General features: G+C 53.7%; 1 protein-coding gene across 1 annotated transcript in view; it reads left to right on the top strand.

Annotated features, from left to right (window-relative positions):
* Nucleotides 1–21,002, top strand: part of KIRREL3 (kirre like nephrin family adhesion molecule 3) — a 123,680-nt gene that overhangs the window by 88,511 nt on the left and 14,167 nt on the right. The window contains exons 9-14 of the mRNA XM_035555597.2: nt 11,620–11,768; nt 12,170–12,297; nt 14,704–14,830; nt 19,579–19,679; nt 19,788–19,986; nt 20,854–20,889. Coding sequence (XP_035411490.2) covers nt 11,620–11,768; nt 12,170–12,297; nt 14,704–14,830; nt 19,579–19,679; nt 19,788–19,986; nt 20,854–20,889 — 740 coding nt within the window. The remainder of the gene's footprint in view (nt 1–11,619; nt 11,769–12,169; nt 12,298–14,703; nt 14,831–19,578; nt 19,680–19,787; nt 19,987–20,853; nt 20,890–21,002) is intronic.

The raw sequence follows: 21,002 nt of genomic DNA, 5'->3' as shown, positions 1-21,002 counted from the left end.
CTGAGAAGAGGAGGAGAAGACAAAGATACACACAAGCTGTGCTTTGGCCAGCCTGTCTTACACTGCGTCCGCATTCCCACATTTTGTTTTAACAACCCCGGAGCAGAAGCTCAGCCTCCACAGGTCACTGCTGCTCCTGTCAGCTTGGGGCTCATCTGCACAGTCCTGGGTCCTGCTGGGAAGGAGCAGCTCACCAGGATTATGCACAAAGTGCTCCAGGCTGCCATGGAGAAGTCAAGTTCTCCAAGAACAGGAGCCTCTGTCCTGCTGGAAATCACACCATCCCAGCCTGGAGGTTTCCTGAGGTGCTTGAACCAACTCGCTCGTGGCTTGGCATTGCTTGGCTGCGCAGCCGAGAGCTGGTCCCTGAGGGCGCGTGCTGCTGGGTGACACTGGGTGGCTGAGGAGCAAAGCCAGGAGCACATCAGGACCGGGAGAGCCTTATCAAAGGATGGGGGATTAGGGTCTTAAGGAAAAGAAAAAGCCTAAGGAAAAGTCTTGGGAACAGTTTTCTGCTGCCAGGATGAGTCAATAGAAAGGAGAAATCACCCCAGGCACCAGGAGCAGATCTTGCTCCAGCTGGCTCTCCAGCCTTTGTCCATCCTTTTTCCATGTGATTCTTCACATGGCCAGCTGGGCATCTGGGTGGGTGTGCACAACGTCTCTGGTCCCAGGTGAAAGCCCAAGGGAAGGCAGATTTAAGTTCAGTGCTCCTCCATCACACCAAGGCTGTCGCTGCCTCTTCTATTTAGCTGCTGCAGAATATGTTCACAGATCCATAAGCTGTGAAGGCCAGAAGGGATTATTGGATCATGGAAAACTGATGCAGATATTTAGGATGATGCATTTCATTGGCAACTTCTGATGGAGAAGTGGCAAACGACCCAGTTAATGGGCACGCCTGGTGCTGCCTGCAGCCAAGCCGCAGCAGGGGCTGTGCTCCCTGTTCTGGCACTGGAAGACCTGCCTATATTTTCATGCGGATTCAGGTGGCTTTGAAAAATGTCTTCTGGGACTTGGAGAGCTTGCTGTTTTCCTTACTTTCCGCTGCCCATCCATGAGGGGCCCAACACAAACATGAACATCCCTCCGTACTCTGCTTTCCCCAGGGCTTCTTATCACTGGGACCACTGCATAACTGGCACCTGTTTTTGTCCCCCCAATTAAGGGAGATCTGCAATATTAAATGACAGTCACATCTCTATTAATACTTGAAAGGGGCTGCCAAGGGCTCAAAACACACTGCAGAGCAGCCGGTGGCAGCAGGAAAGGTGTGAGCTCCACGGGCTCGCTGCCCTGCACCCATCAGGGCAGAAAGCATCCCAGTGCTGCCCTTTCGGGCCACTCTGGCTTTGCAGCCCTTTTGTGGCACGCTAGGACTCTCTTCCCTCAAACCACCTTGGGGAAACTGCTCGTTCACACCAGCACACAGGATTATCCCCCCAAGCCCCTCGTTTTTGCAGCCTTCCTTCCCCCAGCTGCCATGCTCCCATCTGCTCCCTCCTCCTATGAAGAGCACGGCCACCAGCGGTCCCGCGCAGGATGCTGCGAGCCACACGCTGTCCCTCGGCAGGGCTGTCACCTCTCCTGCTGCCTCCCGCAGCCACACACGGCAAGGGAGGCAGGAGAAGACAGCGTGGGAAAGGGGCCCTCAGGCATTTCACAGCAGCGACAGAGTAAATCTAATTTATAGACATAGGAAAATGCAGCTGAAGTGGGAGTTGAAATGAATGCAAAGCACACGGAGGTCTCAAGTTATCGGCACAGTAACATTTTTCCTGGCTATCTCTGTTTTCCTGCCCAGGTTTGTCTTTGTAGCTTCCTCCCAGGCAACTGGACCTTTGCTCTGAAGCGAAAATGAAAGCTGGGGAAATAAAAAAGTAACGGGAAATGAATTCTTCAGATCTCCTCCATGACGCGTCAGCCCCATCTGCCAGCTCCCTCTGACAGGGAGAGAGAGGCTTTAAAAAAAATAAAGTAAAATAAAAGGCCCAAATCTCTCCGCTGCTGGGCTGCTGCAGGGACTCTGCTGTGGTGGTGGCTCCAGGTGACAGTGGGAATTGTGGAGCTTCCCTCTGCTCGCACGGTGTGGGGACAGGGAGATTTGTCTTCCCCTTCCCTGCCTTGTCAGGGTAATGGGAACAAGTGTGTGGGAGACGCTCAGAGGCAGCTCAGACTAATGAGGAGAGAGCATAGAGGAGGGAGAATCTGATGGAAAGCAAAAAAAAAAAAAAAGGGGGGGGGGGGGGAAGAAAGTGCTTTGTACTTCTGAGCATCGCTTCCTGATGTAGCACTGATTAAAGGAACAGAATTAAATGAGTGATGAAGCAGCCAGCCCAAACTGCTGTTGGATGGAGCCTCAGTGATGGAGGGGGCTGGCAGAGGGGTTTTGCTGATGTGATCTGGGGGCTTGCTGTGCCGGAGCAGGAGAGGTTTGGGATGTGGGGTGAGCCAGGGCTGTGGCCATCCCAGCCCGGACCACCAGCAGGAATGAACAGGGGAGAGAAACACGATGGCTTTCCTGAAGTGAGGGAGAGTAACATCAAGGAGGGGGAAAGAAACAAAAAACAATTTGGTCCATTCCAGCTGAAAGGAGACATCCAGCAGCATGTGCAGGATCTCCTCTGGCCGAGCAGGGCTCTCCTCGCTGGCACGTGGCAGGAGCAGGGCTGTAGCCTTTCATTGCACAGCGATGGATAAGATCAGGCCAGTGGGTCCTGGGCCGGCTGGTCCGGGAAACCCAAAGAGCCTTACGATGGCTTAAAGGTTGGGCAATCACTTCTGATGGTGCCCTGACCTCCTGGTCAAGGAGGTGTCCCAGGCATCTCATTTCCAGCACGCTTTGCACCCAGGTCTCTGGGCATTAGCAAGCCCATGTCTTTTAGCAAGCCAAGTTACGAGCACTTCTTCTAAACATCCACGTTGTTCGGGACGACCCAAGAGCTGTGTTCTCCCAGGCCCGTTGGTCTCCTCTCCTTTGAGACAGGCTGCTGGGCACTGAGAGATGACTGGGAAGCGAGCATCGCTGGCTGTGCCGGCCGCATCCTTGCAGGAGAGGTGGGAGCTCCTCAAGCCTAATTTAGCAGTCTTTAATCTGAGTTATTCCAAACCACACTTGCCACTTCCTTCATGTGTTCCCGCAGGATGATGGGCTGATTTCACAGAACGAAAAGCCTTAAGCAAATCTTGTCACACAAGAAAATTGATTTTTCAAAACTGACTTTTACAAGATTACTGGCATTTTTTTTCCCCTCATCTTTCTTCTATATCGTTCCCTTCCAGTCTCACGAGGTGGCTTCAGATCTAAGGAAATTAGAGATGCTGTGACTAAACTGAAAATGTAAAAACGGGGAGAAGAAAAAAAAAAAAGACACCCAGCATTCAGCACCTCCTCACCTGCTGCCTCTGAAGGATATGGCCATGTGTGCTTGTACTCGTGAAGTACCAGGGATGCTTCCCTGCCTGCCATAATCTCCATGTGGTGTCAGGCAAGGAGTCTGTCTAAGGGTTATGCCAGCATCCCACAGGGAACACCCCCGGTGGGCATTCCTTGGCAATCCCCATCTAGATCACAGCTTTTTTCTTTCGTTCCCCCAGTCCCTCTGTTCTGTTTTCTCTTTCTGAAGGGTTTCCTCCTACTGCTCAATTCGGAGACATCTCAATGTGCTTTGTTAGGAAAAAAAAAAAAAAGAGAGCGGATGAGTTGCCTTGAAGTCAATTCAGACAGCTTAAAATATGCTAAGCTTTTGTGTTTCTGCCATATAAATAATGAATCCTCTTACAGCTTCCGAGCTGGAAAAGACGTTGATTTAAGAGGCCTTCAGCTCTCTTTGAGGTTTTTCTGCTTCCATACCAGGGGTAGAAAATGTGGCACAGGTCAGGCAAGGCAGGGTGTGCTGAAAGCATCCCGGTCCTTCCAGGGATGGGGACAGGGCTTTGCTAAAGGTGCGGGTGTTTTGGTGACTGCAGTTGGCATCAGTTGTTATTCATTAGGCTAATTCCCCAAGCAGCCTCATTAGAAATGCTGTTTCTGCTTAAACGAGCTGACAGGATGGATACGAGATGCAGCCCAACATCGGAGCTGTATGGCATGAGGATGAGAAACCCCAGTGGATGCTGACATCCCAAAATAGACCCATTGGATCCCACTGGAAAGGGATTCTGATCTCACCCAGTGTCAGGCCATGGAGTAAGTCTGTTAACTGCAGGTCCTGGAGTTATCCTTGGGTTTCTGTTCCTCTGCAAACTCTCTGGAAGCTGGCGGTAAATATGAAGGCAAAGGAAGAACACAAGCTGTTGGCACTGGATTATAAGGCCATTTGTCTGTAAAGCATCACGCAATGCTTATTGCTTAGCTCCGCTTTGCTTTTGGAGTGTGTAATTAAGGACTTAATGGTTTTTGCTTTTTGAGGTTTCTTTTTTTTTTTTCCTTGAAATGTTTCTTGCAGCTTTATACAGAAGTCGGTAGGTAATCACAGAGCTCTTACAGGTCAGTCCGTTTTATCAGTGTGCTGCCACATTGGATTGTTTTCTCATGACTTGGACGGCTCAGGTGAGCAGTGTTGTTAGCAGGGTGCTCGAAGGGGACTCAAGAGGCATTGAGAAGAATGACTTGGCAATAAGTTTGGGGATGGATGGATGGATGGATGGACAGATGGACGGATGGATGGACAGATGGATGGACGGATGGACGGACGGATGGACGGACGGATGGATGGGTGGATGGATGGATGGATGGATGGAAAGTAGGGAAATTTTATAGTGTCAAAATGAGAAGATATTTTGTTAAATTTGCAACTTTGTTCTACTTCTCCACCCATAAGTTGCCTGTATTTTTGCATTAGTACAAAGGGAACGCATATCATTTATTATTCCTGCATATGAGCTGCCAGCTCCCCGGGTTCAGCCAGTGGGAGCCCATGTCGGATTACACAGAAATCACTGCAAGAAGATGTCCACGTAATTAGGAGTCCCCCATCCTCACCTGGGGCGCACACCTCCTAGCACACTCACCTCTGCTGGTAATCCTAACCCACACCATTTGATCTAGACACAGTTCAGCTCTGACAAATTAACCACTCTGGCAGGGCTTCTGGGGACCTGACAAGGAGCTGTGCCTTGCACCAACCTGAGGATATGTCAAAATTTAACATGAGCCCAATCAGTAGGGTGGCAACAGCAGCTGCCGTGGGGCTTTAGGGGGCTCAGTGACTTTGCTCGGAGCTGGGGCTGGAGAGCCAGCAGGGGCTGGCTGACACCATGTGCCATTGGGGACCATCGCCTGGCTGCTGGGCACCTCTGAGGCTGGTCACCCTCCTCCTGGGCTTGACCACCTTGTGTAAACCTGTCCCAAGGTCCTTTTTCTCTCAGTGCCAGCAAGAGCAAAACCTGGTGTGTGCTGCTGCAACCTTCTCACACTACAGAGATGAAACCACAAAGCCCTTGAAAACCTCCCAAAAATAAAGCTCAGGGAAAAGCCTTCAGAGGAGCTTTAGGATTTGATCACTTTGGAAAGCCATGCGAGCACCCCATGCCCAGGAAGCATGAGCCATTCCTGCCCGCCCCATCATCACATCTGCCCCAAAGCATGTAGATTAGGTGCCTTCAGCAGTCTGAAATGTGGTCCTTCCCCTGCCTCTGAGATGCCCCCAGCAGCAGATTTCTTACGCTGATGAAGGGTTGGGGTTTTCTGTCTCCATTTACCACCGTTTTCTCCTGCAAGCCCCAAAGGAATTGCACAGTGAGGCAGAGAGCCTGGGTGAAGCTGTGGTGTGATAGGTGATGGTTTGAGGTAGAAAATAACATGTACAGGACCGTGGAGGTTCGAACAGCTTCACAGCACAGCACCTTCACTCTGTGCTAAGCATGAGGATAAAGATGGCATCAATGTCAGGTGTCATTTTTCCATGTCTACGCAACGTGCCTTTCCGTGTCTTCCCCTCCATGATTTGTCCTCATCGCCAAGTTAAGCAAGTGTCTATTTTGACTGTTTTCTCGCCAAAGTGAATTGCAACATGTATGAGCTGTTCCAGTGACACAGATTCCTCCCCCCTCCTTGCCCCGGTTCCTCTGCACCCCCATGCCCCAGGACCCTGGGGTCCTGAGGTGCTTCTGCCCATCTCCAGTCTGGTACCAAGATGCCTTCTGGAGGCTGCCTCTGCTCAGCCCGTCCACCAGCACCACGGGCTCTCTGCAGAGCTGATCCCAGCGTGCCCATCTGTAGGGGGGCTTTGGGGGGGGCCCTCACTGATTTTTCCCACCCTGGGATCCCACTGACCACAAGGAGGCAGCTGAAGACTGAAGCCATCTGATCAGCAATCAGGCTCATCACCAGCTGGGCAGGAGGGGGAACACCAAAGCTGAGATTAGACAGGAAATCAAGACAGAGGTTTCTTCCGCACAGCGAGGTATTATTATTATCATCAAAACCCCGGAGTGTTGAAAAACAATCAGACTCTGGTAGCAGCAACCCCTGTATTGCAGGAGGCACAATCAAACACCAAACATGTCCTTGTCTGGAATTGAAGCCTGACATCCTGCACTCCTGAAATCTGGGTAAAGGTGGCAATTTTTCTCGCTGTTTATTTGTTTCTGAAGAAGAGGGAGATTAGTAACATTGGCACCGAGCTCAGCTCAGCGTCAGGGTGCAGCATTGCCGCTGCTTCCAGCTCCAGCTGGGAAGTCTTCGGGGATGGAACCCAGGACGAGGAATTCCCGGGGCTGCCGCTAATGACTCCAGCAGCATTTCTGCTGTGAGCTCCGAAATAAGGGGAACTACGCCTGCCAGCTGCTTAGTGAAACCCCAGAAGGAGACCTGTGGAGCCCTTTAGCAGAGGTGTTAATTACTAATTGCACCTGGGAGAAAATGGACTCACCCAAGCATAGCAGGGAACCTGGCGCTGTAGAATAATGTATCTATATCTACAATTGGCACGGTGATCTCCAGGGGTTGCAGGATGGGTGTCGTGCAAGCAGCCACACCTTTGACTCCATGCTGGGATGTTCCAAGTGCCACCAGGACTCCCCTGTCCCCCTCCTGTCACCAGGGCTTGGTCTGCTACTGGTAAATGGACCTGCACGTCCGCACAGGGAGAGCACGGCCAGCACACGGCTGAGTGGGACTCGGTCCCACACGTCTTCATTAGGAAGGGAGCAGGCATGAGGAGAGGAATAACCCCATACAGCACCGTTATGGAAATTTGCTCTTAATAAAGAAGTAATTTGTGCGATGCATCACGCCACAGTCGTTTGGGGGGGGGGTGCAGTGTGATGCTGCTGGAGCCCCGCTGCTCACTCAATCATTTCTCACGAGGCTGTCACTCACAGGAGGTGCACCCATGGAAAAGCCTCCACCTCCACCACCCCATCACAGGTCCTTCCCCAGGGGCCTCCAGGGCTCTGGAGAGCTGCAGAAAGATGCAGGGCGATGCTCGTGGGCAGCCATCACGCAGGGGGACAGCTCCTGTCTGAGGATGAGCGGGGACTGCCACGTTACAGCCTAGCAATTGACGGCACTGCTGGTAATCAAACAACAAAACCCATTCTCTGAGCAATTTGTAGCAATTAATAGCCATTCGTAGGAATGAAATGTTAATTAATTCATTCCGTGAGCCATGCATTTATTTAAGGTATTTGTGGGTGTTCTCGGTGCTTTTATTAAGCAATTAAAACGCTTCCAAGAAAATATTTATCTATTTTAAGTCACTCTTAGTAAACACTATTTATATGGCAAGCAACTGTTTTGTTTTTTTGTGCTTTTTTTTGCATTGTTAGTTAAAAATTACAACACTCCTCCTGCCTGGGCTTCACCTGATGGGAGCGGCCCATCTGCAGGGAGAGCTGCCCAGGGGCACGAGCGCTGCTGGCAGCTGCGCTTGGAGGGCAGTGGTAAGCCAAATCCTCGCTGCAAGGATGCTCACAGCCTGCAGTAATAAGCATGTGCATGAGTCCTGCAGCCTCTCCAGGACTTTCTCCTTGCAGCTCTGCGCTGCGTCATTGCAACCTCTTGCTCCCCCAGTTGCCTGCAAGGCCAAGGTGTCACCTTGGATGCTGGATGGGGCTCAGGGAGATCTTGCACACGGATGAGTTGAGTCTGTGCTGAGTTGTGACTGGAAATGGCATGTTGGAGAGGGACATGTGAAGGATGAGGGATGGAAGTGTTGCTGCATGGGTGTGGACGGCTGCAGGCTGGCAGCAGGGGAATTGATGTGACGGCCAGCACGGTGCTGATGGAGGCGGCACTCTGGAAGGAGCAAATGCAATTCTGCCACAGCCAGAGCTCGCTTCCCTACAGCATCACTGGCCAGAGGGGTCAGGGAGGTGGCCGGGTCTCAGTGGCAGAGGAGGGAAGCAGGTAAAACACCAAGAAGACAGGTTTGCATGTTCACATCGGCAACGCCTCACTCATCCAGGCAGCACCGAACCAGTATTGTTTCACTCGGGAGAACTGCGACATGACAGGGCTACAAATTCCCCTAAACAGCTTGTTCACACGTGCCATTCACTGAAGAATTACAAGTCCTTTCACTGCAGACAGGAATTTCTTTGCTACGGTGAGCTCGGCCAGATGAAGTGCTCGCTGGTGTTGCTCCTCTACATACCAGCGTGCCACAGGGCATCTAATGCTCTTGTTTAGCTCATCACAGGTTCTGTGAGCCCAGCAGAAACACAGGCCTTGCTTCTGGCGGGGAAGCAATGGAGCTGCTGGGTAAGTCCCTTGGGAAGAAGCTTGGGCTCCCATCTTTCAGCAGGTTTCCTTCAGAAACCAGGGAGGTCGCTAAAGGCACATTGGTCTATGGAAGTCACAGCAAAGCCACAGCATTGCTCATGAGATATCGTGTCCCAAACTGGCCTTTTCTATTTGCTTGCTTGCACTCCTAGCTGGGAAGCGATCAATGGAATAAGAAAAATACAATTTCTCTGGAGAACACCTCCTTAGGAAAGCCCCCCCACCTTATATTTAAATGTTAAAAGGACCCAGGAGGGTGTGTTGTTGTTTTTTTTTCTTTATTCCTTAACCACTGTGTTTTTATTGCTGCCTGTAATAACCCCTCTGAAATGTGGATTTAAATGTGGAAGAAAAGCAGCAACAGAAATGACAGCTGAGTTAGTGGGTACGTAATATGCGGAGAGTAAAGGAGGTAAATTCGTATAGCCTGGAACGGACCCGTGGTGGCACATTTGGCAAACTGGAAATGCCTTTGAGGTAACACTGTAAATGGAGGAAGCTGCGCGGCCAGGGGTGGTGGAACAGGGAGCACCAGTCTGGGTGCAATAAGGCTGGGGAGACGTCGGGACGAGGTTGTGAAGAGGTGAAGCAGGGGAGGGGGCCAGGGGAGTGGGCCAGGGTCTGGCCAAAATGCCCAGCCAAGCTGGACATCAAAGCAACATCCCAGCACGGCCACAAAGGGAGCAAGCTACCAGGAACCAGGGGTCTCATGGCAGGTGAAGATCAAGCAAGAAAATCGCCTGCAAGGCTTTGAACCAGGCTCACCAGCACTGCTCCTGCTTGATGAAGAGGTAGCAGAGGTGGAAATTGCAGGCTGCCTTCCCCAAATCAAAGCTGAGGACCGCTGCCCTCAAGGCTTAGCAAGACCATGAGCTGTGCAAGGGGGTCGAGAGGAACAAAACTGGCAGGGGGAAGCCGGGTTCCCCCCTGTGCATTCCCCGGGTGGGTTTGGAGGATGCTTGCTGGGGAGAAGGCAGCGAGGCGGTGCAGCCATGCCGAGTGGCTGGCCCCAGGCAGGACCTGAACACTCTCTGCGTCTTCTTGGCTACATTTTATTTACATCCTGCTTATAAATAATTACTGAGAGGTTAATAGGTGAGCAAGGCATGTTATGGGCTTGTTAAAACCAGGAGTACCTTGCCTTCTGGCTGTCTGCAAGCACATCGTGAGCAGCTTTACAGGAGGGTTATCAGCCATCATTATTAAAAACTGATCTGACATTATAAAAGATCCATACCGCTTGTTCAGCCACATTGATTTAGCAGTACTAAGCCTTGGAAAACTGGAGCAAGAACCTTGATCTCTGCTGAAGCACGAAAAATTGCTGTTTGTGACACAACCCTGCGCTTGGGAAAGCCAGTTTTGCAGAAGCGATGGGTTTTAAACACGCACATAAAGCATCGCGCAGGGGCGTTTTGCGTGTGTTTTCCTGGGCCACTGCAGAGGCTTGGGTTTTGGTCCCTCTGGGAGGAGAACGGCATCACCTGAAGGTGGTGGACTGTCCAGCCCTATGGAGCAGCACTTGGAAGGTGTTGCTTGTGCTGTTTTTTTTTTGATACAGGGAGCTTCCCTCGTCAAGCACAGGCCCCAGAAATCAAAGCAACATCTCCTGGTTCATTAATGAAGGAGGAATCCATGGAGGAAGGCAGGGTAGGGAAGCTGCAGTGGCCAGTCAGCATCCATTAGAGGTGCAAAATCAAATGGAAAGAGAGAGCAGATAAGTGCGTACAAATCAGCTCACATCTCTGCCGCCAATGCCTCCCTCCGGAAATGCTCGTGTCGTCAGCTGGTGGGTGAAGCCTGCAGCTTGGCTTCCCTGCTCCAAGTAGGTTCACACCAGCTGGTGCAGGGGGAATTTGCTCCGGTAGCACAGCCAGAGCATGCCGAGGGCTGGCGCTGGGCTCCCACCCCGCACAGTCTGGTTGTGCCTCTTTCCCCAACCCGTCCCACCTTCCCTGAGCACCCCTCGTCACCCAGCACCACCAGAGGACAGCCTCACCGAGACGAGAGCATCAGAGATTCCTCGGGGAAATCCTCTCCCCCTCCAATTTACCTGTCAGTCCTTGGGGGAGGTTCGCTATGTTTTCCGCAGGCTGCGTCTCTGCTTGCTTTTCCTTCCTCCCATGAGCGGCTGGAGTTTGGCGCTGCCTGACAGCATCTCCTGCCTTCCCCACCCGCACCGCAGTGGCAGGTTGCCAGATGGTGCCCCATTAGGTCACATTTGCTCATTGTTTGGCAAACAGCAGCTTAATTCAAGTGCTGAGTTGACAGCTTGTTCTCCAAGACAATTTGCAAGTTGCAGTGCCGCAAATGCCAGCTTGGCTTTCCAGGGTGATGTGAATTCAGCTGCCTTCAAGGGATAAAGTTCTCTTTGACAGAAAAAAAAAAAAAAAAAAAAAAAAAAAGGGAAGAAGAAAAGGGGAAAGAAGGTAAAAGCAGGGGGAAGCTGAAAAGGTTTTTCGTGGTTTTGGTGTGGGAAGACCAGCAGTGTTGGTTGGCAAGGCACTGACATTGTGTTGCCTATCAGCAGAGACTGTCCTTGTCCCACCCCTCCTGTCACTGAACTCTTCGTTGCCCACAGTCCTAAGGAATAAGGTGGATTTTCAATTAAACAGGTTTTTACACGGAAATAGCAATTTTGGTGGATTTTTGAAAGCTTCCAGTAGGGATATACATACACACTACTTTGGTGTCTCCTCTCCAGGGGCTGTGGTTGTAATCCCGAAGTCCTTTGATGAGGACAACGTCGAGGCTGTGGGTACACCCCTCCTACAGTCGACGGCAGCTTTGGCACCCCATGGGCTGCTGTGTGCTGGTCTCCATCATCACTCATGTGTAAGTGGAAGGCATCACGAGACCACAACCCCGCTTTGCTCTTTCTTGTCTGACAGGTGGGCAAAGAAAGGCCAGGTGATAAAGGAAGCATCCGGTGACTTCTACGAAACCATCGTGGACCACACCTTCTTCTTCGAGCCCGTCTCCTGCGAGGTGACCAACGCGCTGGGCAGCACCAACATCAGCAGGACCGTGGACGTCTACTGTAAGTAGTCTGCCAGCTTGAGGCTGCCTTCCCGGGGCCAGCAGAGCTGCTGAAAATAAATGGGAAGGGGACGTGAGCTTCCTGGGGCAGCTCCAGAAGGCCCAGGGTGACCGGGACTCGCTGGGCTCCCTTGCAGCTCTGGCTTTGTAAAGGCTTTTTTGGTGGGGCCATGCTCTCCTCCTGCCTTACACAGCCCTGGGGGCTCCTCGGGCACTTGGCTGTGCCAGGACTGCAGCAGGCTCCTGTCTCGGATGCGCTGCACTTGGGGTCTTTACATGGCTGTGGCCTGTGGGTATGTGGAGACCTTCCCCTGCTTCTTGCGGCACCGAGACCTCTGTGCTTTGGGGGCTTCTGCGTGGCACAGCCCCTCGCCGGGGGTAATGCCGGTCTCCTCCGCACAGTTGGGCCAAGGATGGCAACAGAACCGCAGTCCCTCCTCGTCGACCTGGGCTCAGACGCCGTCTTCAACTGCGCCTGGACGGGGAACCCCTCCCTCACCATCGTCTGGATGAAGCGGGGCTCAGGCGTGGTGAGAGTCGCTGCTGGGGCACCGGGGACACGAGGCTGGTGGGGCACCCAGCTGGGAAGGGCAAAGGGGCAGCCAGAGCTCTGCCAGGGTGCCATCACTGCTGCCCAGTCCTAGGGTCATTGCCCACAGGGTGGGTTTGCAGAGGCTGGATTGAACCAGGATTAAGCAGAGGGCAGAGCATCACTCACCCTTGCTCTGGCAGCGCTCTGTACTGAGCACCATGCAGGGACCACAGCTGTGCTCCTGGCAGGACCAGCATGACATTGCTCAGGGCTCAGGAGGCAAGACCAGGAGACCCCATCCCGATGTGCTCAACTCTGCTCACTTGGGTCTGGCCTGGAAGGCTTCTCCACGTCCTTTTTGTCCTGAGAAGTGTAACGAGCTTTGCAAATATTAACCACAGCTCAGGGTGGCGCGAGAGGCTCTGATCCCTGCTTTACCAACAAGAGGGCTGAGCAGAGCCCGTTAAGCTAAAGGAGGGCTGAGGAGTTAAACCCACCTGTGAGGGGCACGCAGCCTTGTGTCTGAAAGTATCTTTCAGCTTCATCCAGGCAGACGCGTGCCGAAGGCAATGAGGCAGTGCCGGGTGAGGTGCACGGGCTGTGCCTCTGCGCTTCCGCTCCTGGCACGCGGAGCGGGCATCACCAATGCTGCACGCGTGCATGAGGCAGTCGCCTGCCTTCACTGCTGGCGTGTTTTTCCCAAACCACCATGACCTCCGAGAAGGATATCTCCCGGGAAGCAATCACAGACTTGGGAGAGCTGATAGCTTGAGTTAGCTAAGGAATCCCCCTGGGTCCGTAATCCCTGGGTGGCTTCCCATCCCTCAGCTGTGGCTGTTGTTTCTCTCGGTTGGTACCATTATTTGAAGGCAGGCAGTGCCCTCATGCCATAAGCTGCTATTTCATTTTCTCGAAGCTGCTGGAACTTGCAGAGCGGTGGAAGGAGCCGTGTATGGGGGGACGGGGGCTTCCTGACCCTGCCCAGCCCCAGCCGTGCTCCAGGGCCTGTCCATCAGCACGCAGCTCTGCCTTCTTCCCTTCCATGTGGCCAAACTATGCTGGCTTTGAGCCTCAGGGCTCAGGACCAGCTGGTTTAGCACAGCAGAGCCGCTGGTGCTGTTCAGCAGAGCTACCTCCATCAGCCCTGGGGAGGCCGGCAGGGGGTGCTGCTTTGTAACCCCCCTCAGTTCACAGCCCTGGCTGTCAGGTGTGGGGTCAGGGCTGCTCTTCTCCAGCCCCTCCACTTTCAGACTGCCACAGGATTCCCACCCTTCCTTCTCCTTTCCAGGAAGGAAACAAATCAGAGATGGAAGAGAGGATGAGGCCAAGCAAGGCCTTTGCTCCAGAGATCTGCAAATCTGGAGTCATTTGCACGGGTATCTGCATAACCAGTGCTAAACCAGTGGGCCCAGATGGGATCTGAGGCTCTGACTCCTGCTGGGTCCCCTTTTCCTTGCTGCAGGGTCACCCAGATCATTTGCTGCCTTGTTGCACTCCCGCTGAGCACAGGAAGAGCGCTTTCCCAAGGAACATTTGCATTCGCAGGCTGTGTCTGCTCTGCCCGCGTTGAAGATGAGCAGCTCCAGCTCAGCCCTTGGCCATGAGCACTTTGCAGCATTTGGGGAGGATGGGGAGGTGAGGGGCTGGCCCCAGCCTGCAAGCCTGCAAAGTCCTGGGAGAGGAGAGCAAGCAGGAGGAGTTAGCCCCCAGGGCATGCATTTCCAGCATGGGAATTGGAAGCACTTGCTCAAAAGCCACATCTTTTAAATGCCACCAGTGCAGGGGTTCTGCTGATGGTCTCAGCCAGATACCTCTGCTTCAGCACTTGCCAGGGTTTCACGAATCTGCCGATTGCATGGCCGGGGCAGGAGGGCAGGGTGGCTGATAACCAGGCTGCAGCCGGTCTCCTCCATGCAGCTGGGGCTCACCACACCCAGCCCAAATTTCCTGGTCATCCAGGGGGCTGCCAGCTCTCCAGGTTGCCCCCCCAACCACTTCTGGGGTTGAAATTGCACCTGAATGAGGCCTGGCCCCTGCAAACATGGAACTGCGAGTGTGGAGCACGCTTCTCTGCAAGGCTTTTCTGCTCCTGGTTACAAGGCAGCTGGGCCAAAGCTTTCCCAGGAAACAGCACCAATGCTTTTCTCTTGTGTCTTGAGCTCTTGTGGGACTTCTTGCAAAAGTGGAGCTTGTAAGAATTCAGGTGAATGGATCAGGACTTGTATTTCCCCCCAGACTTGGTAGCTCCCTTATTCCTTTGTCAACAGCAGTGCTATTTCCACGCCATTTAAAACTGCACTTATCCTCATCCCTGTTTTCCCTGAGCTGCCTTGAGCTTGTAACCCACATCTCCTGCTCGACTTCTCATCGCCCACCCTGAAAGCAGCCCCCTCCTCTCTTCCAGGTCCTGAGCAATGAGAACAAGCTGACACTCAAGTCCGTCCGCCAGGAAGACGCCGGGAAGTACGTGTGCCGAGCCGTGGTGCCGCGGGTCGGCGCAGGGGAACGCGAGGTGACGCTCACTGTCAACGGTACCTCTGGCTTCCCTTTTGCTATTCCTCCCGGTGTTCTCATCAGCTTGTGGCGGTGCATTTGGAATCACCCCCTTGGATAGTCCCTTTGGGAACAAGTCCTATAGGGGTGGGATCAGGGAGGCTCCAGCCCTGTGGGCAGCACAAGCAGTTTGGGGGTTGCACTGATTTCCGTGGAGATTCATGGGTTAAATAAAAAAAAAAAAAAACATTAGCTAAGACCCACTTGGTTCCGTATTATCAACGGGGGGTTATTGAGTAGCTGGGAGCTGGCGTTTTAAATCTTTAATAGATTTATCTTGCAAAACCCTTGCAAGGTCGGAGAGCGCTGTTGTCTCTGTTGTACAGCTAGAGAGCTGGGAATTGAGCCTGGATCTGAGGCTGGCAGCATAATCACTCACTCGGAGCACCCAAGGGAGCAAAGAGTGCCACGAACCCCCCCATGGCTGCATGGGGCTGCCCCGGCACAGTGCCAAGAGCGGGCCCTTCCCTCACCCCGCCGGGGAATTGGGAAGCACCCCAGAGCCCTGCAGGCTGAGGGCGCCCTGGCCAGGACCCTGCAGCAGCCGGTTACGAATTGCAGCCTGGATGTGCCCTGCATGAAGGGAAGGAGCCAGGCGGGCTGCAAATGGTATAAACAGAGAATCAATTTTGCATCATCTCTCACCTGCGTGACAAACTGGCGGGCTTCAGTCCCCGCTCACTGTCACAAAGAGAGGAAAATAAGCAGGGAAGTGGCACAGCGTTAATTCTGAATGCAGATAATGCTAGGGAGGGAAGCCAAGGGCAACGCAGCGGGGTGCTGAAACCCAACCACTCCCTCGACTTCCACTCAGATCCTCGACGCCTGCATGCTCCTTCCCTGCCGGCTGCTGGGTTTTAATTACAATTAAAATAGCTTGCAGAAAACAAAGCAACAAATTAGCCCAAACAAAGAACCTGCTCCTCTCCTGGCACCTACCAGGCGCTGCCTGCCGTGAGCGCGGAGCGAGGCGCCCGGCGGGCTGGGGGCCGCTCGTGGTGCACAGCGTGGGGCAGCCCCTCGGGAGCACCCCTTCCTGTTGGCAGGGGCTGCTGCAACCCCCAGGGGACAGCCGCATGCCTCAGGGCCGCCGTGGGCTCCTGACCCTCCAGGCAAGGAGAAGAACCCTGGAGCTGTGTCCCCAGGTGTGGTGCCCGTCCCGGGGCCGAGAGCATCTGCAGCCCCCGTCAGCACAGCACAACGCATCTAATGGAGCATCTCACGGCACGGCACATCTGATCCCGCTAATGAATTCTTCCGAAAGCCTTTTGCACTGCAATTTGAGAGGGGAAGTTGAACGCCTCCTATTTTCAAGTGATTTTAAATCCAGTGGGTGATACAATTGTCTCGAGACCATCGGGTGCCTCTCTCCATAGTCTGGGATTCGTCACGGTCAGGTTAGGGGTCTGGAAGTGTCTGAGCTGGCAGCACAGCCTGGCGGGTCAGTCCGTCCTGAAGCACAGGGACGCAGATGGTGGGGCTCCATCCCACCCAGCTTGATCCCACTACCCAGCTACCCACCCTGAGCCCACCGGCCTGGCCTGGCTGCACCCACATCCACTCCCAGAACGGCCGCAGCAGCACGGAGCTGCCTTCCCCGAGGAGCGGGGCACAAGGCCACGAGCGTGAAAGGATGCAGATAGGATTCAGAGCCTTGCTAGTGGGCTGGAGGATTATGCAAACGGACTGTGTTTGGCAGGGCTGGAGCAACAGAGGCAAGAAGGCAGCAAGGAGCTTGTGGCACTGCAATAAATCAGCAGCAGCCTGACTTCCAGCCCCGCGCAAGCCAAAGCCGCTCCATTCTCCTGGCCATGAGGGCTTTGCAGGACCAAACCACGCTTCCCATCAAACCATTTTCAGCACTGGGAGGGCTCGGTTCGCATGGCCTCGAGCAGGATGGAGAAGTCATGGCCATCCTGTGATGCTCCTGAGCCAGCAAGCCGCCTTCTCCTTTGTGTGAGCCTCCAGGATGGCGCAAATAAATTGGCACCGGCACGCTAAAAATAACCGCAACCAATAGCTTCGTCATTTATATCCATAGCAACATTGTTTAAAGCCTTTCCTTGCCGGCAGGCTGTCTTGAGCTCAGCTCCATGCCAAGCCAGGGACTGGCAGCTTTCACAGGGAGCCAGAGCCCAGTGGAGAATCAAACACCAGCCTCGAACGCGACAAGGCTGCAGCTCTGTGCTATTATTCCTGGGCATGTTCATCTCACAAATGGTCTTTAGTCATCTGCTATTATCGTGATGATAAGCCTTTGACTCTGAACTCCTCAAGCAATAATAAAACCCAAAGCCGTTGGCATTTGTGCCATTTAAAATCCACTCTCCTTGGGGAAAATGATCCTTTTTATGATTATTAAGCCATTTTTCTCTAGTGTCACCCAGTCTTGGCGCACTCACAGAATTTGTAAGTAACATGCAATGACTGAAATAGAAAGAAGACAGCTTTTTTTTATTAATTTAGGCATACAGACCCCATCACCGCTTTTGGTACCGCTGGCTGTGGGTTCATCAGCCGTCAGTGTAGGTGAGCAGCGTCACCTAGCACGAGGTGAGGGAACCAGGATTTTTACACCACACGCCCTGTGCCGCCCCTGGTGTATGACGGGGTCCTGCTGCGTGTTGACAGAAGCAGCCAAAGCCCCAAGGGATTTGTTAAAATCTTGGCAAAGCAAGGGGTAAGGTAGACTCTCCGGAGACCCAGGCCAGCCCCTTTAAGGTTTTCAGAGGTGGATAAAGGAGAGCGTGTGCCAAGAAGAACATCTTTGAGAAGACCATTTGGGCAGAAAGCAGCAACAAAATGTCATTTTTTTTACAGATAAAAAGGGGCACAAAAGTGTCCAATAACATGCAACTATGAGCATTATACCTGAATAGTGGAAAACAAGTCCTGAGTGCCTGCTTCAGACCCACCTGCTGTTACCAGTTGCTCTCCGCAGCCATTTCCCAAGCCACTGGCGCGTGTGCTGCTCGTGCACGGCACTGCCAGATTTGCGGAGCATGCAGTGAGTGTCCAGATCATGTTTTACACCAGCTCCATCCCCAAGCAGCAGTCACTGCCCAGCAGCGTGCTGAAGACGCGTGAAGGCAGTCTCTGTGCCAGTGTGCATACCGTGGGACTTTTGGGGACACTAATTGTGCTGCTTTCCCCTGGGTGGAAGAAATGTGGTGTTTCTGGTCTCTGGTTAGTTAAGCGCCCTTCACAGAGCTTGTTTTCCGTGCATCTTACCTCGTAGCATCCCAGAAAAAGAAGAATATAGCTGCATTGCCGTGGGAATTGTTTGGGGGGTGAGACTTCAGCACAGAAATGTGTCACTGGGGTAATGCCAATGAGCAACTGGGTGCATTAGTTGAATTTAGCACTTCAGTACACTTTTGTGTATTCTGCAAATTCATAACTTGGTGACTTGGATGATGATCAGTCAGGAATGCCCAGGACAAATCTGTTTCTCACCACTTTACCCCACATGCTGAGACTTTCTTAGAGGAACACATCATCCACAGGGTCAAAAAAAAAAAAAGAGAAATGTTTTGCAAATCCACAAAGGACTGATGGATGGGAGAGAGGACAAGCACTGTGAGCTGTCCCACTCTGACTGAACGGAGACCTGGGCTCGGGACAAGGCTCTGCCTGATTCTGCACTGCACTGGCCTCCCTGTGCGGGCTCTTGTCACCACTCTTGCCACAGCTCTTCCACTTGGGATTGCTCAGACTGAGCCCGAGGGCATTTGCAGAGTGTTTGCACATGGCCAGCGTCACTCCAGACACCTGCGTCTGGGGGGTTTGATGAGATGCTGGTGTTTGCTGATAACCTCAGGGACAGGCTGACAAACAAGGCCACAGCCCAGAACCAGCATCCAACCAGCCAAGCCAGGGCATGGGGAGAGCTGGCAGCCCCTGCCGCCTGGCTTTCCCTGTCTGCATCCCACCTTGATGCCAGCAGAAAGCCGCTCATAGAAATGCAAATCTGCTGTAATTAAGGAGGCTAATAAAGAGCAATTAGGATTGCAGTTCTGCTGCTGCTCCCTCCGGGTAATACCCTCCAAGCCCGCTCTCATCTCCCACCTCTTTTCTCCCAAACTTCTTCCACCAAGGAGGGACACAGACGATTCCCTTGGGGCTGAGCATGCCCCGTCAGCACACCCCTGTGCTCTCACCATCCTTGCATCACACCGAAGGAGCCACCCATCTACGGACCTCAGGGTAAAAACACACATCTACCTGCAGTGCATTAAAAAATGCAGTTTGGGGTTTTGGGGTAATTGTAGTGATTGTCACTTCCTACCCCCCTACTGCTTCCTTAAGCCCCTGGGGAGCAATTAATCTAATTGTTGCTTAAAAAACTCACAGGAGGGGAACACCACGTGAGCTGGGCTCTTGCTTGGCTCCTGGTGCAAGCAGCCAGGTTTGCCAAGGAGATTTCCACTGAGCGCTCGAGTCCAACACCAGGGATGCGGCAGCAGAGATAGGGACACCCTACTGCTTTTAGGGCTCTTTGCCGGAAAAAAAAAAAAAAAAAAAAACACAGCAGAGCTTTAAAGCAAAGCCCCCTCTGTGCCATGAGCTGTGCCCTGAGCGCATCACGGGAGGTGAGGGAGCTGCTCCTCTGTCCTTCTCCGTGCCCGGTGCCCTTTGGCAGCTCTGCCACCTCCGGCTGTCACCAGCACGCTGCATCGCCAGCTGCCCATGTGTGAAGCCAGCGTTCCTCTCCTCTCTCTTGTAGGGCCCCCCATCATCTCCAGCACGCAGACACAGCACGCCCTGCACGGCCAGAAAGGGCAGATCAAGTGCTTCATCCGCAGCACCCCTCCACCAGACCGGATTGTGAGTAGCACCCTCTGAGCAGCGACCTGTGGGGCTTGTCCATGCCATAGGGTGCCCGGCGGGTGGGCGAAGCACCTGCCCCAGGCTGACCCCGCTCTTGCTTGGCAGGCTTGGTCCTGGAAGGAGAACGTCCTGGAGTCTGGGACCTCCGGGCGCTACACGGTGGAGACAGTCAGCACAGACGAGGGCGTCATCTCCACGCTGACCATCAGCAACATCGTCCGGGCCGACTTCCAAACCATTTACAACTGCACTGCCTGGAACAGCTTCGGCTCCGACACGGAGATCATCCGGCTCAAAGAGCAAGGTGGGCATCGCTGGCGGGGGGCTGCTGGGGGTTAGCACCCAGCCGGGCTGCGAGAGCGGGGAGATACCGCGAGAGGCAGGATGTGCTCCGAAAAGCCCTTGGGATGTCAAAGAGGAAGCTAGGAAGGATGGAGAAAGCACTCCAGCCATGTCAGATTGCATCATTAGGGTACCAGCTCCTGGCAGAGGGGCAGGAGGTGGGAAAAGCCCTGCAAAGCCGCTGCCACCCAGCGTAGCCCCACTTGCTGATGCTGGACAGCATGGTCCAATCCTGCACCCCTTGCTCCCTGCCCCACAGCCCAAGGCGATGCCCCTGCCACAGCCTGCAGGATCATTTATATTCATAGAGAGATGGGAACAGCTGCTGCCGAACCCCACTGCCCTCGGGGGATTTCTGGGGTGGCCAGGGGATTTCCAGGCTCGGGGCTCTCCATGGCGAGGAACGCTTAGCTCCTGGAGGGACTCCAGTCCTCTTCGGTTTTATTAAATGCCAGGGCAGGCAGGTGGATTGTTCTCATTAAGCTGTGATTTATAGGCAAGGCTGCCGTCCAGATTAAATCAGAGCTAAATGAACCCCTTAAAATTAGCCTTGGGCTTCTTCCAATGCAAACAGAGCCAGTGGTTTTTCCAGGTCGGCTGCCAGCCGGCGGGAGCTCTCGGCCGCCAGCTGGGGTCCCGGGCAGCGCCTGAGCCCCCAGACCTGGGTGTTCCTGCGAGGGGACGTCCCTGCCCCAGGCAGGGGACACTGTGGGGTGGCAGAGGACATCCCCTTCAGGGGGACCTGCGCTGGGAGCAAGAAGCGCTCCCGAGGCTGGCATGGGCGCTTGGGCTGTGCACGGCTGTGGACACTTGCTTTATTTTCAAACAGGTACGGAAATGAAATCAGGAGCTGGTATTCAAGCAGGTACGGAAATCCTGAGCTGACGGTGAATGTGAATTGTCCCCAGCCGTTACCACGCCTGAGGACCCGGCGTCCTCCCCCCAGCAGGGCAGGCAGGGCGTAGGGAAGGTGCAGGG

The sequence above is a fragment of the Cygnus atratus genome, chromosome 22 (assembly GCF_013377495.2).
Source record: "Cygnus atratus isolate AKBS03 ecotype Queensland, Australia chromosome 22, CAtr_DNAZoo_HiC_assembly, whole genome shotgun sequence".
In the NCBI taxonomy this organism is placed as follows: Eukaryota; Metazoa; Chordata; class Aves; order Anseriformes; family Anatidae; genus Cygnus; species Cygnus atratus.
The sequence above is the reverse complement of the archived record's forward strand: the minus strand, read 5'-3'. Positions and strand labels throughout refer to the sequence as shown.